At 45.2% G+C, this 20741-nt stretch overlaps 1 protein-coding gene across 15 annotated transcripts in view; it reads left to right on the plus strand.

Moving 5' to 3' along the window:
* The window catches only part of Parp11 (poly (ADP-ribose) polymerase family, member 11), a 46222-nt gene extending 28280 nt beyond the window's left edge, over positions 1 to 17942 (plus strand). For 7 of the 15 annotated variants that reach the window (XM_087658910.1, XM_087658915.1, XM_087658917.1 and 4 more), the window contains 5 exon segments: positions 345 to 420; positions 3849 to 3921; positions 4005 to 4135; positions 13185 to 13336; positions 15054 to 17942. In XM_087658910.1, the coding sequence (XP_087515036.1) occupies positions 345 to 420; positions 3849 to 3921; positions 4005 to 4135; positions 13185 to 13336; positions 15054 to 15370 (749 nt within the window). In that variant the 3' untranslated portion in view covers positions 15371 to 17942. 15 annotated transcript variants of the gene reach the window in all.
* The last annotated feature ends 2799 nt before the right edge of the window (positions 17943 to 20741 follow it).

The raw sequence follows: 20741 nt of genomic DNA on the forward strand, positions 1-20741 counted from the left end.
GGGAAGCCAGAGTGCACTTCTCCGTGTATCAAATCTTTATGATTTTGTTCTATACTCTTAACTTCCCTGCCTTTAGGACTCTTGTATTTTGGTGTCATTCTAACAGAGGTACACCTTGCATGTGGAGCAGCCTGTGAGATGAGCATCTAGGTGTGGGCCTTAGATCAAGCACTGAAGGAGGGCCCTGCCTGGCGCCTTTTCCACATGATAAAGGGGTCACATACCAGCCATCAGCTCTCCCCAAAGCTATGTAACCTTCATGTATTGTGGCTACTAATCTGTACGACACTTCAGAGCACCATATGCATCTGCGGCTAATCTGATATGTCTGTCTTTGTCTTCAGAAATGAAGCAGATGAATCTTGTCACTGGAAAACAGCGCCTAATAAAAAGGGCTCCCTTCTCCATCAGTGCCTTCAGGTATTGTAAAGGGGTAGGACGAAGGGCGGGGCTTCCCTTTCCCTGCTCTTTCTTACTCTTTGGCAGAACACCGGGTAGACTGACATTCATGTCATGGAGTGACCCTTGCAGTATTAATCCTCACCTCCGCTGACAGACTTACCTTCTGCCTTCATTCTTGCTTGTCATGTGTAATTTTCTTCCGTCCGTAGGCTAGTGTGCGCGGGAATTACAAGATGCTGTGTGGTTTTTGCTTAAAGTAGCCTGTTGAGCTTATGTTTGAATTTAAACTGGACATATGCTCAGAGAATTTTCCAGATATTTGACCATAAATCTTAGAGAACTGCCCACTTGGTCTACCCCTGCACTGATGCACGTCCGCCTTAGACATCTGCTTGTACATCCGTATATCTTGGATATGACTCCAGTCCACAGTGACCAAAAGCCTTTGGTCCACCATGGGCCGCAGTGCAGCGCCTTCCCTGTTGCTGGGGTGCATGATTTCCTTTGGTTCCCTTTGCCATATATAGACTGAAGAAAGAATTGCGAAGAGCCAGAGGCAATAAATATTTTATTTGTTGCACATGGGAATGGAAAACAAGAAAAAAAATTAATAGTATATCTCCTTTTTTTCTAGAACAATCCCTCAAGCAAATATTGATTTTTTTTTCTATTCAGAGAACTTAAGAGGCAGCTCAGAAGCGTGGGAGTGTGGAAACTGTAAGGAGTCCTCTTGGGCTCCTTCCAGGGATTTCTTGGAAAAGTAGAGCAAAGGAAGGGGTTGAGGGAGCTAGAAAATAAATAAATACTTTTCCTTTATCATAATTTAAAAAATAATGATGGTTTTCTTGCATCTCTGGGACACAGAGAATATGTTCTTACCTGCTGCACCATGTCTGCATTCCTCGGTGCCAGGAACAGAATGCAGCAGTCCCTCATCCTCTAAGGTGTGGAGTCTGGGGGTGAGCCACAGTAATGGGAGGTAGCAGTAGGTACGTTGTTATGCCTGGTGTCCCTTCCATGGGGAGGAGAGGTACACGCTGAGCCAAACAGTTTCTTCTGTCCAGGACGATACAAACTGTACAACAAAGGCAGGAAGGAAGGACCAACGGACAGGGGTGGTGTGGGCGGGTGTTTAGGGGCGTGTGACCAGTGCTGAGGACAGCAGTGGAGGCAGGAATGACAAGGGATGAGTTAACTAGAGAAGCCCAGGGGGTGATGAGCAGGAGGTGCTGATACAGAAAGCTTGACTGCAGGATGGCGCTGGGCACTCACTGCAAGCCTGACATGAGTGTGCCCTGTGAAGGCCATGGATTCACACTGGTTATTTAAACCATTCCCGATAGCTGAAAGACACGTTGGACACAGTGGGGGTGGGAGGATGGGAGTGCTTTGGAAAAACAACTCAGTGTTGAAATTAATTTAAATAATAACTCCTATAGTATTTGAAGTTCTTCTAGAACTCCCTCAAGAAAATTGGAATGTTCCCACTGTCACACTCATAATGAAGAAAAATACGAGTTTATGCCAGACTCCTTTGTTAGCAGACTGATGGAAATGCAAAAGCAGGCTAAGGTGTTTTTCTGGAGAGGTTACTGGACAATAGGTGCCCTCCACATTCCTGGCCAGAAGGTTAATGAGTACAACATCCCAAGACTCCATTGGGCATTCATCCATCACAGCTGTCAATAAATGCATCCTTTGATTCTGGAGTCCCACTTCAGAGACGTCCTTCCCGGGCACATGAGAAACAGATGGGTAGATCTGTTCTTTGCTGCATTCAGAACAGAGTAGCAGAAGTTGAAGCTAAGTGTCACCAGAAGCATGCAGTTAAATTAATCATGGTTCTGTCACTCAGCTCTCCTGTTATTTGGACCCCAAGCCCTCAGGAACTGCTCACTTCTTCCTGCACCAGTGCAGAGCCCCACTGGGTAATCTCTAGATGACACACCAAGCCCCTAGTGACTAAAGGAGGCCTAAGGAAGATACTCCACACAGACGTACTTCAGCTCCCCTTCCCTGGGCCTGGGATGCATGTTTTCCTTTATGCTTCCCCTGGCCGTGCACAGATGGGTGGAATTGTGTGTTTGTGTGTGTGTGTGTGTGCAGCAGAGCAGGCCTTGAGTGTTGACTAGATGTGGCCATGTGCTGCACTTCCCATGGCCTCAAGAACGAGGAGACTGGGTCCATACTGATAACGGGCTTGATAAGAATTGATTAAATGAACACAAATGGGTGTTTTGTGCTGGGTAAAAATTCTGAACCCAAGGAAGCTCTGAAAGGACATCTGGGTCTATAAACAATGACTTACCTGGTGGTGGTGGCGCACGCCTTTAGTCCCAGCACTTGGGAGGCAGATGCAGGTGGATCTCTGAGTTCGAAGCCAGCCTGGTCTACAGAGCAAGTTCTAGGACAGCCAGAGATACACAGAGAAACCTTGTGTTAAACAAACAAACAAAAGTGGAACACAGTGAGTGTGTGGAGATGGAGTGTAACAGCTGACAGAACATTGTCTGCAGCCAGAGAGAGGGTCCCACTTTGACCTTCTTGGCACTCGTGGAACATTCTTGAATGGTTCCCAGCACCCACACACATACCTCACAACTGATTGTGACTGCAGCTCCAGGGGCTTGGACGCCCTCCTCTGCCTGCTGCAGCCACCTGCACATGTGTAGCACACTTGTACACAGATACACACACATACAAATAAAATCTTTAAAAAATTATATATGGTATTAGGGTTTTTTCTAAAAGTTTTATGAAATTTGACAAAAAAGAGCTAAAGATAGGTTTGAAGTTTGTGTCTTTCACTAACTTTTGATTTCCAAGGAAGGTTGGTGTGCCTGTTGACCGTTAGCTTCTGAACCTCTCACCGTCCTCTCTCTGTGTCCTGTGGCAGGACTGTATCTGATAGGTTTTAAGATTTGCTGCTGGGCATCTGCACTGAGCAAGTCAGGATGCACTGTATGCAGAAACAGTCGGCAGAATAGGGAGGGCTGGGTCAGGCCTTGTGGGGCAGAGGAAGGGGAAGCTGACCCATCCTGGAGGACAGCAATGGCTGCTGGGGTTCTCAGTTTCATTCAGTAGGAATATGAAGAAACACTTTTGGGTTTTTTTTAATCAGCCTAAGTTTTCTTAGAAATCCCTTTTCTTTGGCTAAAATAGTCTTCACGTTTTATAGAAATTTCAACAAAATAAATTGAATTTCCTGTTTTGAAATGTAAAAGCTGTGTAGATTTGTATATACCCACCATACTTTATAGCTCGACATGTAAAAATTAGGAAACATAGTCATTCAGTAAATATTTCTAAGTGAAGTCAAGGGTTAAACTTAATCACATTTGTCAAATGCCTTGTAAACAGAAAACTCAGCTGTGGAGGAAAGGCTAAATCCCCGACATGATTATAACCTGCTTCTGACGCTCTGCTCTGTCTTTTGCTGTTTGAAGTTACATCTGTGAAAATGAGGCCATCCCCATGCCAACACACTGGGAGAACGTGAATCCTGACGTTCCCTACCAGGTAGAGCAGGTGGGCTGTAGGGCAGTCGGTCCTGGGCCATCGGTGGACAGTTCCTGCTAACCGGTGTGATCTTCCTCTCCCAGCTGGTTTCCCTGCAGAACCAAACACACGAGTATAATGAAGTTGCCAGTCTTTTTGGGAAAACAATGGACCGGAACCGAATTAAAAGGATTCAAAGGATTCAAAACTTAGACTTATGGGAGTTCTTTTGCAGGTAAGCCAGTTTCTCCTCCCTCTCTTCTCTGTGTCTCCTCTCACTCTTCTAAGTTGTAGGGCTGGCCACACACACAGGTTCGCTGTACTGACTTAAAAAGCAAGCAGAAAACAAAGAGTTAGACTCTTCTTCCTGTAGCCTTTCGCTTGCTTTGTTTGAAAGCTGCTCTTCTCTTGCCATACCGTAATTTTATTTTACATTTATTATCTTATTTGATGTGTATGACTGTTTTGCCCCCATGTATGTCTGAAGAGGAGGTCTGTGTCCTAGTTCTGGAGTAACAGGCAGTTGTGAACCACCATGTGGGTCCTGCAAAGCACTAAGTGCTCTTAACCACTGAGCCGTCTCTGTAGCCCCTCGCTGGCCTCTCAGCCCTCCTCCATCCTGGGGATGTGGGGAAGCGCAGTGGGAGAGGCTTGTTCTCTGCTGGGCCCAGCATTGCATCTTGGTTGAAGTGGAGCTTTCCCGTGGCTTTGCTCGCTTCAGTCCTTAGATTGAATTAGAAATCTCTGACTTAAATTAGAAATGCTGACTTAAAAAACAAACAAAACCCAAACACTTACACTATCCTTCCGGTAGCTTTTTGCTTGTTTTGTTTGAAAGAACACTTTGTAATTTACTTTCAGATTCCTTGCTTCATTCAGAGTTTATGCTGTGGATTTTAAAATCTCTATTCATTACCAAATCTAAGTTAGAAATGACTGTTAGAACCCTCAATGTGCCTCTAATCTAAAAATAAAGCTCATTACATTAAATTTAATTTGTTTCCCAAACTAACCTGTTGTATTGTACTTTTGTAATAAATATTACTTAAAATAAGTGGTTCTCTGAAATATTTTAAATAAACATTTGTAGATGTGATTTGATTTCTGGTATTTTTATTATAAGCTTTTAAGGATTTATTCCAAAAAAAATTTCTAATGAACACAGAATTAGGAGTCTACCATCATAAGCACCATTGTCCTTGTGATCTTGTTCAGTATTTGTTAAGGTTTGCCCCACAAGCCAGGTAAGGAAGCATACCGGGCTATCCCAGTACACAGAAAACTGAGACAGGAGAATTGTGAGTTCAAGGGCAACAGAGCAAGTTTGGGGCCAGATCACACAACTACATAATGAGACCCTGTTTCAGAGAGACAATCAAATAAACATTCATCAAAAACAGACGAAGATAGCAGCATAACTGGTTTTTTTGTTACTGAAAATTATTCAAAGCAGTTCCCAGCCTGTCACCCGTTTCATTTGCATGTACTTGAGAATTAAACTGACTTTCCTTTGGTGATTGTTATAGTTTTGTTTCCTGTTGCTATGGTAAGGTATCTGGACCAAAACAGCTTAAGGGAGAATGTTTATTTGGTCACAGTTCCAGATTACAGTCCATCATTTCAGGAAAGTCAAGTGGTAAGGAAGGTACAAATGTTGAAGCAGTCACATTATACCCATAGTCAAGTTAAAAACGAATGCATGCATGCCAGTGCTTAGCTTGCTTTCTCCACTCTTACCAGTTCAAATCCTCCTGCCTAGGGAATGGTGCCACCCACAGTGGACCATCCCAATTAACCTAATCAAGAAAATCCATCAAAGACATGCCCACAGATCAACCTAATCTAAACTATTCCTCAGTGAGATTCCATCCCCAGGTGATTCCACAATCAGAGCTAAGCATTACAGTAATGGTATATGGAATTCTTCTGTGGTCCCAACTCAGTTTGTTCCAGATATTCTTGTAAGAATTTATAAAAATAGTGGGACTTTCAGCTTGTGCTTTTTATAGTGTTGAGTATTTGACCAAACACCTTTTATTTATTTATAGTCACTCTTTTTACCTGAATTTAGAAGGTTTTATTCAGTTTGTTTGGGAGAAGATAGAAGCCTCTGCTCCCGTGATTTTATTCTTTCAATGAATAGTTTGTCTAAAGTGAATTGGTGAAACCCTTATGTATTCTTTTTTAAAAATTAGATTTATTTATTTTATACGTATTGACTTTTTCCTACATGTATATAGTGTATACCACATGCATGTCTAGTGCCCATGGATGTTAAAAAAAGGGCATCAAGTCCCCAGGGACCAGAATTACAGGTGATTGTGAGCTACAATGTGGCTTCTAGGTCCTGAACCAGGTCCTCTGCAAGAGCAACAAGTGACATTAACTACTTAGCCATTTCTCCAGCGCCTGCTATATGTTCTTTTTAAGAGTAATAATTCTTATTTTTTATATATATTGGTGTTTTGCCTACATGTATGCCTGTAAGGATGTGGGATCCTGGGGTTATAAGCTGCCAGTTAGGTCCTGGGAATTTAATCTGGGTCCTCTGGAAGAGCAGTGAGTGCTCTTAACCACTGAGCCACCTCTCCAGCCCATATTGATTGTTCTTACTTAAGCCTATGAACTGGTCTCCTTCATGTGTCAGAGCTCTCAATAAAGCCATGTAGTAAATGTAGTACCGAGTCCTACAGCATTCATACTAAGAGCTCACTAGACATTTTCCTTGGTTTGTGCCCTTTGTAATCTTCTGTAATATCAACCACAGACACCTGCCATGACAGCGTGAACACCGAGGCTTACGGTAAAGGCAGCCTGTCACTCTGACATCTCTCTCCCTGCAGAACTAAAATAGCCTCATGGGTCTCCTTGACATGGAGACTGTGACTCACCATCTGGATAACCAGGCCCTGAGTGAGTCCACTCTGCTCCATATTGGACATTAGTTTCTTACTTCCTTTCCCCCACAGGTAGTCTGATCCACCACTTTATGATAGGAAGTATTGTAAGTTCTTGGGATTTGATGGTGTATAAGTCCGTAAGTCAAAGAATCAGGCCTCTGCCAACCTGAGATGTATGGGTAAGCACAGGTTACCATGGAAACACAAAGGGCATCAATTCACCCTTGCCTATAAAAGGAGGATGTTTGTTGTGGCATGGGAGGTACCAGGGAAAATGGCCTAAAGCTGCTGTTATTTGCACTAGGCTGGGAGTGGAGAGCAGCTCAGACATGGGGATATCATGACCCAAAATTTATATGAAAATGTCACAGAAAAATTCAGAGATTTTCAAATAGAAGAGCATTAGGGTGAGTGGCATTAAAAACCTAGCCAAGAAGTAGAGTGCAGGAGCTAATAGTGCTGCTGGCTGGCTGTTCGTCTTCCCTCTATAGCCTGTCAGTTAAAACGATCTAGGCTACAGAGTACAATTAGCAGGACCTTCCATACAACAGTTTATAAGCCACGCTGGTCATGTTTTATTGCTTCTTCTTCTTGGGTGTTTTCCTGAAACAATGGAAAGTCTGGAGGGAGGGAAGGAAATAGGAAGACAGAGAAAGAGAGAACATTCATTCATTCATTCATTCATTCATTCGTGTTTACAATGATAATTCACCAGGTAATATTGTAGAAAAAGCCATAAGGTAGTGGCTGTCAGCTGGGAGTGATTTTTTTTTTCTACCAGGAACCTTTGATAGCAAGGAGGCATTTTTGATTGTCCTGTGGTAGAGTGTAGGGGCTATTGGTAGATGGCAGATAGAGGCCAGAAATAATACACAGGTCAGCCTCCACAACAAGGACCTCTCCACCCTCAAATAGCAGTTCTGCTAATGCTGTGAGCCCTAGAATCACAGCTTGAAGCAGGGGGACCAGTTTAGGAAATGATTCTGTAATTAAACCGAGACTTTGGATGGCCTCTCAACCAAGACAGTGAATGCAGTGTTGGAGCAATGGCAATGATTTGGAGGTATTCAGGATATAAGATCATAGGGCTTGATGCGTTATTTTGTTTGCACACTGAGGGAGTGAGGGAGACTGACAAGGCCACTCTTAGATGTTGGTTTTTTTCACCTTACTTAACTAGAGGAGTGGAAAGCACACTTGGTCTTCGTAGAGATGGGAGGGATAAGCAGCAGATACTCAGTGCTTGCATGTGGAAGTTGATGTAGACTAGTGATGAAGGCTAGAAGATAAAGGGTACTACCAACAAGGGGTCTAAAGTGTGTGTGTGTGTGTGTGAGAGAGACAGACAGACAGACAGAGACAGACTGGAGAGGATGAGCAGAGGTAGATAGTGAGACAGGGAGCAGCAGAAGCTAATGGAACCAGAGGGGTTGTCTGCAGGGCTGCATCCCGAAGTGCCAGGGAAGGTGAATACAGGGCATGTCCTCAGGTTTGCACCAAACCCTGATGAAAAGGAAAGTAATTTTGGGTGTTGTGTCATGTGGACAAGTAAAAGTTGACAACTTCTGTAGGAATCTTGGCACTGGGGGGTGTGTGTGGAGAGGACATAAATAAAGTGGGCAGGAAGAAGAGCGGATTTGGTTCTTATTACCATCGTTTCTATAATGGTTAACAATGGGAAGGAACCTATAAACAGGAGAGGTGAGAACATAAAGGCAGAGGGCGGTGGGGTGACTAAACTCTCAAGGAGCATGATGGGATGGGATTCAGTGACCATGTGGCAGAAAGGAGGGAGACACATGTCGAGGAGAGAGCCTGGCTAGCCTGCAGACCTCAAAGCCACTTTTGGTTTCTATGGTGAAGCAAATGAAGTCACCTACATAGAGTGAAATCCTAGAGGTGTGGATAAAGGGAAAGAAATAAGAGGAGCTTATGTGGCCACCATAGGAAGTGGGGGGCAGAAGAACTTCGAACCACAGGGTTTCCTGCTCTGAGGGTTAAGCCTCAGGTGAATGTGGAGTGTGTGAGTGTCTGGAGGGGTCCTGCAGAAGTTGCCTGTGGCTTAGAGGTACAGTTGGAAGGGCAGCAAGGGGAGATGGCTGCAGCAGTCAGAGTTGCCAGGACCCCGGTCTTGATGAGGATGTGGGTTTTGATCAAGCAGAAGATGTCAGACTTGGCTTTGGGGTTCTTCAACGTGTAGAGGGATCCATCACCCAATCTAGATCCCCAGACTCAGAACCCCTGTTTCTGCCTGCTGTTTGTATCTGTAAAGAGTTCTATGGTGGTTCTGGTGTTCATCTGAAATGGAAGACAGTGGCTCTAAACTCGGATGAACATGCTCAGTCCAGAGCGTGGAGACACTGCTGCTCTGAGGTAGTGTGTGGGCCAGGCACTGGGCCTTTTCGGAACATTGGTACTCACAGGAAAGGGATGTTGAGACATCTTTGAGAGCTGGGTACTGTTATGGTTTGTATATGCTTGGCCCAAGGAGTGACACCATTAGAAGATGTGGCCTTGTTGGAGTGGGTGTGGCCTTTTGGGGTAGGTGTGGCCTTGTTGGGGTAGGTGTGGCCTTGTGGGGGTAGGTGTGTCACTGGGTGTGGGCTTTAAGACCCTCATCCTAGCTGCCTAGACGCTACTATTTTGCTGGCAGCCTTCAGATGAAGATGTAGAACTCTCAGTTCCTCCTGCCTGGATGCTGCCACGCTCCTGCCTTGATAATAATTAACTGAACCTCTGAGCCTGTAAGCCAGCCCCAATTAAATGTTGTTCTTCTAAGAGTTGCCTTGGTCGGTAGTGTCTGTTCACAGCAGTAAAACCCCAACTAAGACAGGTACCGTAGTACTTTGTGTAGATTCAGAAGTGGATGTCTGATCCTCTGGCAAGGTTGGGAAGCATTTACTGTAATCTTAGGTCTTTTCTTGCAAGTTTACCTTGATTCAAGTTTCTAGAAGACCAAAAGCATGGTCTGTGAGCCCACATTTCCTGTTATATTAGTAGGGGTGCAAACCTTTAAGCACCCTGTCTACTCTGGTTCTGCCTGGTATGTGCGATTCCTCCATTCCAGTAGCCACTCAGTATTTCGTGCTCAGTGCCAGACTCCACATTCCAAACCAAGGTTCACTTTGGGTCATTAAACTCCAGTGCTGAAGACTTGTGGCCGATCTCCCTTTCCAAAATTCACTTTGGGAAGTATTAACAAGTAAGCATCCTTGTCGTGTGTGTGTGTGTGTTATGAATTTATGCACACCACAGGTTCGAGAAGCCCTCAGAGGCAAGAGGGCCCCAGAACTCTTGGACCTGGAGTTAGAAGTGATCATGAGCCATCTGATGGGGTGCCGGGACCTGAACCCAGGTCCTCTGCAAAGAGTAGTAAGAGCTTTTAGCCTCTGAGCCATCTCTCCAGCCCCAGACACCTTGATTCTTAGAGTGCAATCTCATTACATCATTACAGCTCATAACTCATTGCAGCTCATAAAACCCGACCTTAGCAGTGAATGTATTAATCATGTGATTGCTTTAACGAAGCAACAACCATGGCATAGACTAATGAATGTTGAACTTAATAAGTTTACCAATATTATATGTGGGAAAGCTCTTTGGATTATTTAACTGGGCCTCTGTAAAGTGGCTGCAAAAGTTTCTTATGGTGGGAGCAATATTTTCCAAGTGATGGTGCAAAAAGAAAGAGTAGTAGGCCCTTAGAAGCTCTTTGCAAAGAGCTGGATGTCAAACTTGCTTGCTTCTTGAGCCCTTCAACATGCCAGGTACACAGATGAAAATGTAGGTTTGCTAATCAGGCTCAGGATAGATTCAAAACCAGAACTCGTAGCTTGACTTCTGAGTCAACTCAAGTCCAGAAGACCCAGGAAGTCGAAAATGAGCCTAAACGAATAGGTAATTTCTTAAAAGCATTCTTTCCCACTATCTGGTAAAGGGAATTGCATGTGCAGTGCTAAAAAGCAATGAGTCAGTTCTCAGACACAGTCCTAGAAAAAGAAACTGGGTAGAATTTCTTAGTGAGAAATGCACTTTTGTTGTGTGAATGAAAGAGTTGTTGGCTGCGTGCCCTTCTAATATGAGCCGTGGTCTGGAAGGACGGTTGCTCCTTATCAAAGCCTGTACACTGAATTTTGATACATATTCCTCGATGATGCCTTAAGAGTGTGCATTTCATTTCTGAAAACCATTAGAATGCATATCTTTCAGTTGCCTGTTATGATTAAATTTGTCCATTTATAATATGAATATTATATTTTGTTACTTAAATTTTACTTTTAAAACTGAAACAAGCCTAAAGAATTAGGTTTATCTTTCAGTTGTTCAGATGATTACATGGGAGAGGTCTGATTTGAAAAATCTCGAGAATTTTATTTGGCCCCATATAGCATGGTGGCCATTTCATGGCACTATTAGCTCAGTTCACTGGTTCTGGTCCCACCAGTGTTTGATGATACCTGGACTGGTTGGTCCCTACCAATGCTAGTAAGCTGAGGTAGCCAGCAAATTCGGTTTAAGTTTTGCTATGGAGAAGGGTCTGGAAGCTTTGCTAAAGTGTGAGGAACAGCTAGGGGAATAATGTGTCTTTTCCAGAGAACAAAGCTGGGGGATTATTCACAGTTTTGGGGTGGCTATCTATGAAGTCATTTATGAAAGAAAAGAGCTGCTCTGGGTTTAGAAGAACATCCCAGGCCAATCAGTACACAGAGAGGCGGGTTCTAGTGCAGTGTTGGGATGAATGTACTTTGTTGGAGTTACAGCTGATGACAGGGCGATCTGGCCCCAAGTCCTCGGCCCTACAATGGATTGAAGCCGCGGCCTGTCCATCCAGTGGTTAGTTACAGAAGAACTCTGTGCCCCAGCCCTCTATCGAACCCTGCTCTTTAAGGTTATAAACAGCACCCCCTGGTATACTCCGAGTGTGCAGACGCATTTCTGTGCACTAAGTTTTTAAGGAAAGGCTCAGGCACAGCTCAGGTGAGCTGGCAGAGAAGTCAGAGGGTGCACTATTTTAAATATCTTCCTGGTGAAGTATTTCAAAACCCCACGTACCACAAACAGCTTGCAAACCCCTGCATGGCCATCATCAGATTTGACATTTCCGACCTTGACTCATCACCTTCATCTCACATCTCCCGAGGGGCAACAACAGGTTTATTCCATCCCATCCCGTTCTTGTCTCCCCTCAAAAAGAGACGCTTTCTTGCCTGTAGATTTGTACTTTTATTTCCTGGGTGGGCATGTAGATCTGTATAATTAATACACTGTATTACATTGTGAAATACATTGATTTTTTTTCCCCACATTCTATTTGGGCTTATTATCTTTTGTATTTACAGTGCACATGGACATAGTTTAACTTTTGTTTTTGTGAGTCAAGGTCTCACTATGTAGCTATGGCCGTCCTGGAATGCACTGTGTAGACTAGGCTGGCCTCAAACTCACGAAGATTTTCATGCTTCTGTCTTCCAAGTACCGGAACAACTTCCACCATCCGTGGCTCCTACTTTTGAGTTTTCTATGTAAATAGATAAGTATCCATTCTTCTGTGAAAGATTTTAGGCTTTTGGTTTTATCTTTTCCGGCATTACTATGACCAGCCCTCCGTCTCTGCACTGGAGATGTGTTTGCTGAGAAGAATGCTGAACTCTAGTTTGATGTTCCGGAAGGTTCAAAATCCAGCTGATCAAAGTCAGCTGATCAGACTTTGGGGATAAAAAGATTAAGACGCAGTTCCAACTCTGAGAAAGATTTCTTCATCTAAGACCTAAGAACTTGGGGTTATTTGCTTATAGCCTCATTTTTAGACATCTATAATGCCTGCTCTAGGCCATCGATTCTTTCCTTCCTTCCTTCCCCCTCCCTCCCCTTCCTTCTTCCTCCCTCCCTCCCTCTCTCCCTCCCTCCCCTTCTCTCTTGTCATCTTCGTCCCACAGTGCTGAGGAATGGACCCAGGCTCTTCCCAACATGCCAGAGTTCTACCACTGAGCCACATGCCCACTCTTTTAACATAATTTTCAGCCTTTAATCACAATGTAACTATACATTTTTTTGAAACTCATGCAACCTAAACTAACTTCAAAATCATTTAAAAAAAAAAAGCTGAGGGTAGCCTTGAATTCTTGATTCTCCTGTCTCTGTGTCTTGTACCATGGGATCGCAGACATTAAGCACCATACCTAGCTGATAGCTGTCATCTCAAATGAGATGGCTTTTATGTATCCAAGAGCATTTGAAATAGTTTCTCTGCTCTGTCCACTCATATGAGTTCTATTTTTGTCTCATCCTTTCTATTAAACTTTGCCTTTAACATTTTAACTTAATAATTACTGCTCACCGGTATATTTTTCTGTGCTTTTGTATCTGGATGTTTTATGATTTTAGGAAAAAGGCTCAGCTCAAGAAAAAGAGAGGTGTCCCCCAGATCAATGAGCAAATGCTGTTTCACGGCACCAGCAGTGAATTTGTGGAAGCAATTTGCATTCACAACTTTGACTGGAGAATCAATGGTGTGCACGGTGCTGTCTTTGGAAAAGGTAATAATGCGAGTCTCTGTCCAGGCTCAGTCAGAGGGGAGAGTTCCCCCTCTGGAGAAAGTCGGTTGCTCTATGATTCAGAGTTGGCAGTAATGAAGCTAGAAGTTACCAGACTAAGCATTCTAGACAAACCTCAGTGCTTCTGAGCCACAGAAAAGCACACAGGGTGGAAGCGAGGCATGCACATCTGCCATATTCAATAGTTTTTGGTCACCCAGGTGGGATGGCGTGTGCCAGAGAGGCCTTACGGCATCTGTAGTGCTGAGTCAGCCCTTCCCATGGATGAGCCTACACACTGAGCTGCTCTGCAGCAAGTGCCTAGAGTGACAGAAACAGATTACTCTCTAGCATAGCTACCAGGAGCTTTGGTATCTTGGTTGGTTGGTTTTGCTTGTTAGAAAATGATGGGTAAGAGGGATAGGCAAGATCCCAGTGTGCACTAAAGGGAGAAGTGGGGGAAGCACCATCTTACTTCCAGTGCAGGACAAGTGTCAGCTCTCCGAGAGCGTCATGATGTCACTCAAATAGATAGGGATGGGTGAGGAGGACAAGGGGTGTGCGTTTGCTCTCCCAGTCTGTCCTTTGCCATGTGGGGCTAGGATTTGAAACAGTGAGTTAATTTAAGAATACGTACTGAAAAGCTGCTCACTTTAGCTGTAAGAGGTCAGAAAGGTCTGGCTGGCACCAGTTCCATCAATATTGGGTGGTTACGAGACTTTGCAATTCATGCCCCGATTTTTGAGAATTAAGTACATGCTTGACGGTGTCCGTCATTCTCAGAGTGGTGACTGCTATCTTGAGTGTCTGTGACAATAACTGACACGTTCTGGAGTACTCAGGCAGGGCTACAAAACACCCAAGACAGCACAGGAAGAGGAGAGTTTCACTGTGACTCACAGTTCAGACATTTTAGCCCGTGCTGCATTGGCTCTGTAGCCCTGTTTTGAGGCAGACCATCCCAGCAGGGAGTATGTGGTGTAAGGTGAACTAGCCACGCCTCCTGTGAAAAGGCTGTGAAGGTCTGTAATCTGCATTCCCCTTTAGACCATATCCTCTCTTTCGGCTCCATCTTCTAGGCTCCATCTTCTAACGTCCCCACACCTCCCTTAGTACCAGGATCCCAAACCAAGCCCTTTAACACATGGGTCCCAGGGAGACTGAAGACCCAAACCACAGCAGGTACTTTATACAGTCTCAGAATTCCACTCCTCAGCGTAGCTCCTGGTTCTAGAATTACTTCTGGATTGCCCCCATGTCATAGCCAGCAGCTTCTTGGGTTTGAGCTTCTCAGGTAGACCAATATGGTACAGAGCTTGGCTGGATGCTGGGTGAGGGCTGTAGGGAGGGGCTGAGGAAGGACACAGCTCAGGAGGAGGGCCTCCAGGTGAAATTCTGACCTGCCACACTTCTCACCAGGGAATGGTTTTGTGTTTTATTTACTAGATTTTCATGTAAGCTCTCTTTTGGAAATGCAAGTTTGGCACCCAGTTTCTCAGGGGCACAGGAGGGCACTGGTGAGGCCTGATATACCACAGTTGCCTCCACAGGATGGGGGAGGGGAGATTATGTCCTCTTCTTCAGTTTGCAGAGGAGGAGGTCCACACTTGCCCCTGTGATGTGACTCATGCCTGTCAGAATGCTGTTCCCCTGACAGTCAGAATGTTGTCTCCTGGGTGTCATGTTTTCTCCCGAGTAACCTTGGCCCTTTCTGTTGAAGGAACCTATTTCGCTAGAGATGCGGCGTACTCCAGTCGTTTCTGCAAAGATGACATCAAGCACGGGAACACATTCCAGATTCATGGGGTCAGCTTGCAGCAGCGACATCTGTTCAGAACCTATAAATCCATGTTTCTTGCTCGAGTGCTAATTGGTGATTACATAAATGGAGACTCGAAATACATGAGACCTCCTTCCAAAGATGGGAGCTATGTGAATTTGTATGACAGCTGTGTGGATGACACCTGGAACCCCAAGATCTTTGTGGTTTTTGATGCCAACCAGATCTACCCTGAGTACCTAATAGACTTCCACTGACCCTGCCTCCCAGGCTCAGTGGTCAAAGCTTTGCTCTCTCACCGCAGGAGGACTTGACCCCCTGTCTAGCCGCTAATAGAAATATTGGATACTTTTGAAACAGATACAGAAAAGAATGCGGCCTAAGTATATAAAGAAGTACTGGCTGTCAGGTTGGTTATATGTTGTTCTGTTTCTGTCTGTTCCGGTTTTGTCAAAGACCGATGCTGTTGCCACCTTAACATACAGGAGAGAGAGGTACTTCTCAAAGCCGAGTAGGATAAGTCTCATTACCATGGCCAGGCAGACTTCAAAGTACACACACACATGTGACCGGGTCAAATGATTTTTGTTTTTGTACCCTATTAGGACAACTGGCCCTTTATAAATTGAATTTTGGCATTACTATCTATCAATGAGCATGTGACTTTGTTGGCCCTTCTGAGGGGGCATTTAAAACCCGGAAACAGCCCCTGGTGCTCAGCGAAGTAAGAAACAAAGGACACCGTCTGCTGTGCTAGGAGACAAGCTAGCAGAAGAGAGACCAGGACAGAGCCTGCTTCCCACTGCTATAGGAAGGCGGTCTGTAACCCCAGAGCAGCGCACACCCTTCTCACACACCTCCCACAGTTGAGCTGACCACTGCCACGGAGGGTCAGTAGCTCCCAGTGCAGCCCTCCAGCAGTCTGTGGTCCATGCTCACGTTATTTATTTCTTCATTTCCAAGCCCTGCAGTGATCACTCCTAAGAGGTTTTATAGGTCCTGCCACAACCCCTGAGAGACACATAGCTGTTCCCCAGTGATTCCTAAGATCCACGCGTGTTGGTGGGTGGTATCTTTCTGTTTTGAACGATTGCAGAGAACATGAGATGCTGGGTAGAAGTCTGATTTCTCCTTTAGAGTAGTGATTGACAGCTTCCAACCCATGAGCAGCTACGTACAACTTAGAATTGTACTCACGGCTTGGTGTACTGGTCTCCTTGCCTGCTGTTCTGTCCTGAAGATGTAGATCTGTACCAGCTAACTGCCCGTTGGTGTCCTAGCAGAGACTCAGGCATGATGCTGTCTAGGTGTTCAAGTATCAGACAGGGAGCTGCCTGGATGATTGTCTCCTCAGCCTGCTTTTTCCATGATTCCTTATGGGAAAGACCGTTTCCTCCAGCCCTTCACCCAGAACCTTTTCCTAACTCTTACTACTGAATCTCGTCTCCAGTATCCCCATCCAGCTCTGGGTGCAAGTAAGTGAACACATTTAGCTTCTAGTGCCTCCGTGTGTATTGTGCTCTTCCATCACTCAGATCCGGAAGCATCTAGAAGTAATATGTGTGTGGAACAGGATTAGGGACAATGGTTCTTTTTTTTTTTTTTTTTTTTTTTTGGTTCTTTTTTTCGGGGCTGGGGACTGAACCCAGGGCCTTGCGCTTCCTAGGCAAGCGCTCTACCACTGAGCTAAATCCCCAGCCCCAGGGACAGTGGTTTTAAGGATGGCAATTCTTTCAGCTTCGTATGTCACCAGGTTTTCCTTATAGCCCGGAATGAGAGTAATTGTGCAGTGGGAAGTACCTGAACGGCACTCGGGAAAACGTGTGCACAGTGCTGCGGCACATCGTGGCAGCCATGATGTCCTGGCTCAGATGTGTCGGCCCGCCATTGGTTTAAGAACGGATAGGAAGGACACATTTCAAAACCAACAGTGGTCCCTGCAGAAGTGCCTGAATGCCTGCTCGCCCACAGAATCAGTGTTAGGGGCATTAGGAGGTCAGACCAAACAGTCTCTCTCCTAGCTCTTTTCTTCTATTTTTGTTTTGTTTTTTGTGTTTGTTTGTTTGTGTTTGTTTTTCTAGACAGGGTTTCTCTGTGTAGCCCTGCTGTCTTGGAACTCTCTCTGTAGACCAAACTGGCATGCGACGTGTTTGTCCTCTTACGTGGCTGTCTCCCTCTGCCCAGTTCCAGGCACACTTCTCTTAATACTTGAATGGAATGTAGTTGGGGTTGTTTCCTTTTAGACTTGTGTATCTGTGCCAAGGTGACTGAGAACGCAGGCAGTCTGTGCAGTCACCCTCCCTCGTTGGCTTGCATGAAGAAGGTGGGGTTGTGTCACAGTGACCACCGTCAGAAAGCATTGCACTGCTGTTGTTGGAAGGGACTGCCAGCCTCCCCTCCTTTAAAAGGAAGAAGTGATTTCAGTATGTGTTTTAAAATATAATAATGTAGAATTCACTCGTGTTAAAGTTTTACTGCCTTGTCTGTTACGTGTATAGAAGGGTCTTATCCCCTCTGCGCATCCAGTAGAGTGGGAGGGAGAGTAAAGGGAGCCGTTACAGAGTGGCACGCTATGCCACCAAGCTGGCTGAATAAACTCCATTGAGTACAAACCTGTCTTTTTTCTCTGTGGGGAGTCTAGCCTTGGGGTAAAAAATAAATGTGTTTATGGGAAAACATTTTCCTAAATCTTTTATCTCCCACCAGGAATGTTTGAGATTAGTGGATTACTTCATTTCTAGACTGGTGGTGGTGGTGATGGAGATTTCTCATATTTAATGTCTGAGTGTATTGTTTCTATAATTGTTGATTAAAGTTTTCTGTATCGGGTCTTGGCTACCTGTGTGTGCTATATGTGTGCTTCTGGTTTCTGGGCCTTGGTTCCCACCTGAGTCTCCCTCTCCCAATTCACAGACCGTCAGGGAGTTTCCGTAGACCTTGCTCTGGGGCACTACTTGGTCTTGGTTTTGGTCGTTGTGAGCAGTGGCTGATCAAGTCGCCTGGGGATGAAGCCATGTCCTCTGCTCTGTTAGGAATTATGAATAGATCAAGGCCTGGTGGATGCACTACCCTTCCCTCAGGGTTCGTGGCTCAGAGGATCAGTTCCAGGGCACACTAGCCTCTCCCACTGGCTGGCACTCCCAGCAGTCTCCGGTCGGTCAGCTTTGCTGAACAGGATAATGAACAGTGTGCTAGGCCAGCCTCTGGGTCTGTGTCTGTCTAAATGCCCAATGGTAGTGAGCTTCACTGCGGTAAAAGTAAGGTGACTTTTGGTTGGTAGTAAGCGTGCTATCTTCATAGGTGCTTCTGACTCAGCAAGGGTTTGAAGGGATCATCTAAGAATCTCCTGAGAAGTGAGCTTATACTGTGCCTGGGGCTGTACTTCTCAGATTCCCTTCTCTCCTCAGGGGGTGGGGTCTTGCCTTTTCATTTCTTTTTTTTTTTTTCTTTTTCTTTTTTTTTTTTTTTTTTGAGATAATGTCTTTGAGATAGTCCATGCTGGCCTCAAACTTCATACACAGCTGAGGCTAGTTAGCTAATTCACAAGTCATCAGATTACAGGATATGCCACCCTGCTCAATCTGCTTTTTATTAATATTAATATTAAAATACCTTGGGCAGCCTGGAGAAATGGCTCAGTGCTTTAGAATACCTACTACTCTTCCAGAGGTCCTGAGCTGGGTCCTTACACCAACTGTGGGTGGCTCACAGCGGTCTGTAACTCCAGTCATAGGGCAGTTGGAACCCATGGGCATCCCCCCCCACACACATGTGAACACATGAATGCACATACAATAAAATTGAAAATAAATTAAATAATTTGGGGACCTGGGAGATGATTCAGTTGATAAAGTGCTTGCTGCACAAGCAGGGAAACCTGAATTTAGACTCCTACAGCTCATGCGAAGAGCCAGGCATGGGGGTACATGCCAGTGGTCCCAGTACTGAGCAAGTGGAGACAGGAGGATCTCCCGGATTTTCTGGTTCTATAAACTGAGAACATGACCACTCCATGGTATGGTTGAGGGGAAGGCTTTTATTGTAGGTCTGAGAGAGAATAGCCAGAGGTATCTGGAAGAGTCAGAGTAGAGAGAGAAAGCAGTAGACTGAACTTAGCCAGCAGGCTGGACCAGACCACAGAGCAGAGCAGAGAGATGGAGATGGTGTGGGCAAAAGAGAGAGCCCGGCCAGATTAGCAGGGTTATAAGGAGAACGAGATGTGGGGAGAGAAGCTCCGGACCTGGAGAAGTTTAGGGTAGGGGAGGAGATGAGAAGGGCCAGCCAGGGTACCAGCTTGGACACTGAACTGGGTAACAGGTACTCATGATGCCTGAGGGAGCCTGGAGGCTGGCATGTGCTTTTGTATGCTAATAGGCACCTCCTCCTGTAGCTATCTGTCCCTTTTGCCAGCGGTAGGGGATATGGCTCCTTTGGACCGAAGGGAACCAGTTTCACAAGTTTCCTGAGGAACACTGGCTTTTGTCTTAACTACCAGAATTGGAGGAGATCGGTTCCTTTGGACCTGACACCGAGTGGCCTTTTGCTGAGTCAGCTCTAAGGTCATTAAGAGGCCCTGCCTCGAAAAACTTGGGAGAGACTGATAGAAGAAGACACCGTGAAGTGCACCTCTGGAGGGCCTCCAGATGCATTTATGTACACACACACACACACACACACACACACACACACACACTGCTTACTATATAGATGACTTCTTAGTGAAATTATACTTTCAGATAAAGAGAAAATATAAAAGGTTATGGAAGATAAAAAAGAAAGTAAAACATTCTTAGAGTCTCACTGTGTTGCCCAGGAATCAACCACCATGTCTGAGAAAAATTGTTTTGGTGGGTACTTCGGCAAACTGGCATCGCACACGCATGTGTGTGTGTGCGTGTGTGCGTGTGTGCATGTGTGTGTGTGTGTGTGAGAGAGAGATTGATTGATTGATTGATTGATTGATTTTTATTTGTGTGTCTGTTGAATATGTGCCACATGTATTCAGGTGTCCTTGGAGGCCGGACGAGGGCTTTAGAATACTCTAGAGTTCTGGGAGGTTCTGATGTGGGATCTGGGAACTGAACTCAGTTCAGGTTTAGTGTGAGTAATACAGGCAGCTAGGATCTCACAGGTCATCTTTTTTTTTTTTTTTTTTTTTTTTTTTTTTTTTGGTTCTTTTTTTCGGAGCTGGGGACCGAACCCAGGGCCTTGCGCTTCCTAGGCAAGCGCTCTACCACTGAGCTAAATCCCCAGCCCCTCTCACAGGTCATCTTTTATCTTTACTTTCTCTCAAGGTAGTTTCTCTTCTTCCCCCAACCTGCTGGAAGGATGGAGAGCCCGGGGAGAGTGTAAGCAGCCTCCCTCTCTGCCTTGCCTTTTCCTTACTGACCTGTGCTTGCTCTGCCAGGTAGGAAGTCTTCCTCACACCACCCAGCCGCTTCTCCCTGCGACTGATCTAAGTTTCCTGCCGAAAGGTTGCACAATCCTCTCTCTGGCTCTGTCTGGCTTCCACTCTTCAGTGCTGCAGGCTATGAGGACTTGGCTTGCAGTTAACTCTCACCATGAGGCCTGTAGTTTGGAATTTAACACTGGTCTTGCTCCTTTTCAAGTGGCTTCTCTTGAGAGCAG

This window comes from Rattus norvegicus, chromosome 4, assembly GCF_021556685.1.
Source record: "Rattus norvegicus strain SHRSP/BbbUtx chromosome 4, alternate assembly SHRSP_T2T, whole genome shotgun sequence".
Taxonomy (NCBI): domain Eukaryota; kingdom Metazoa; phylum Chordata; class Mammalia; order Rodentia; family Muridae; genus Rattus; species Rattus norvegicus.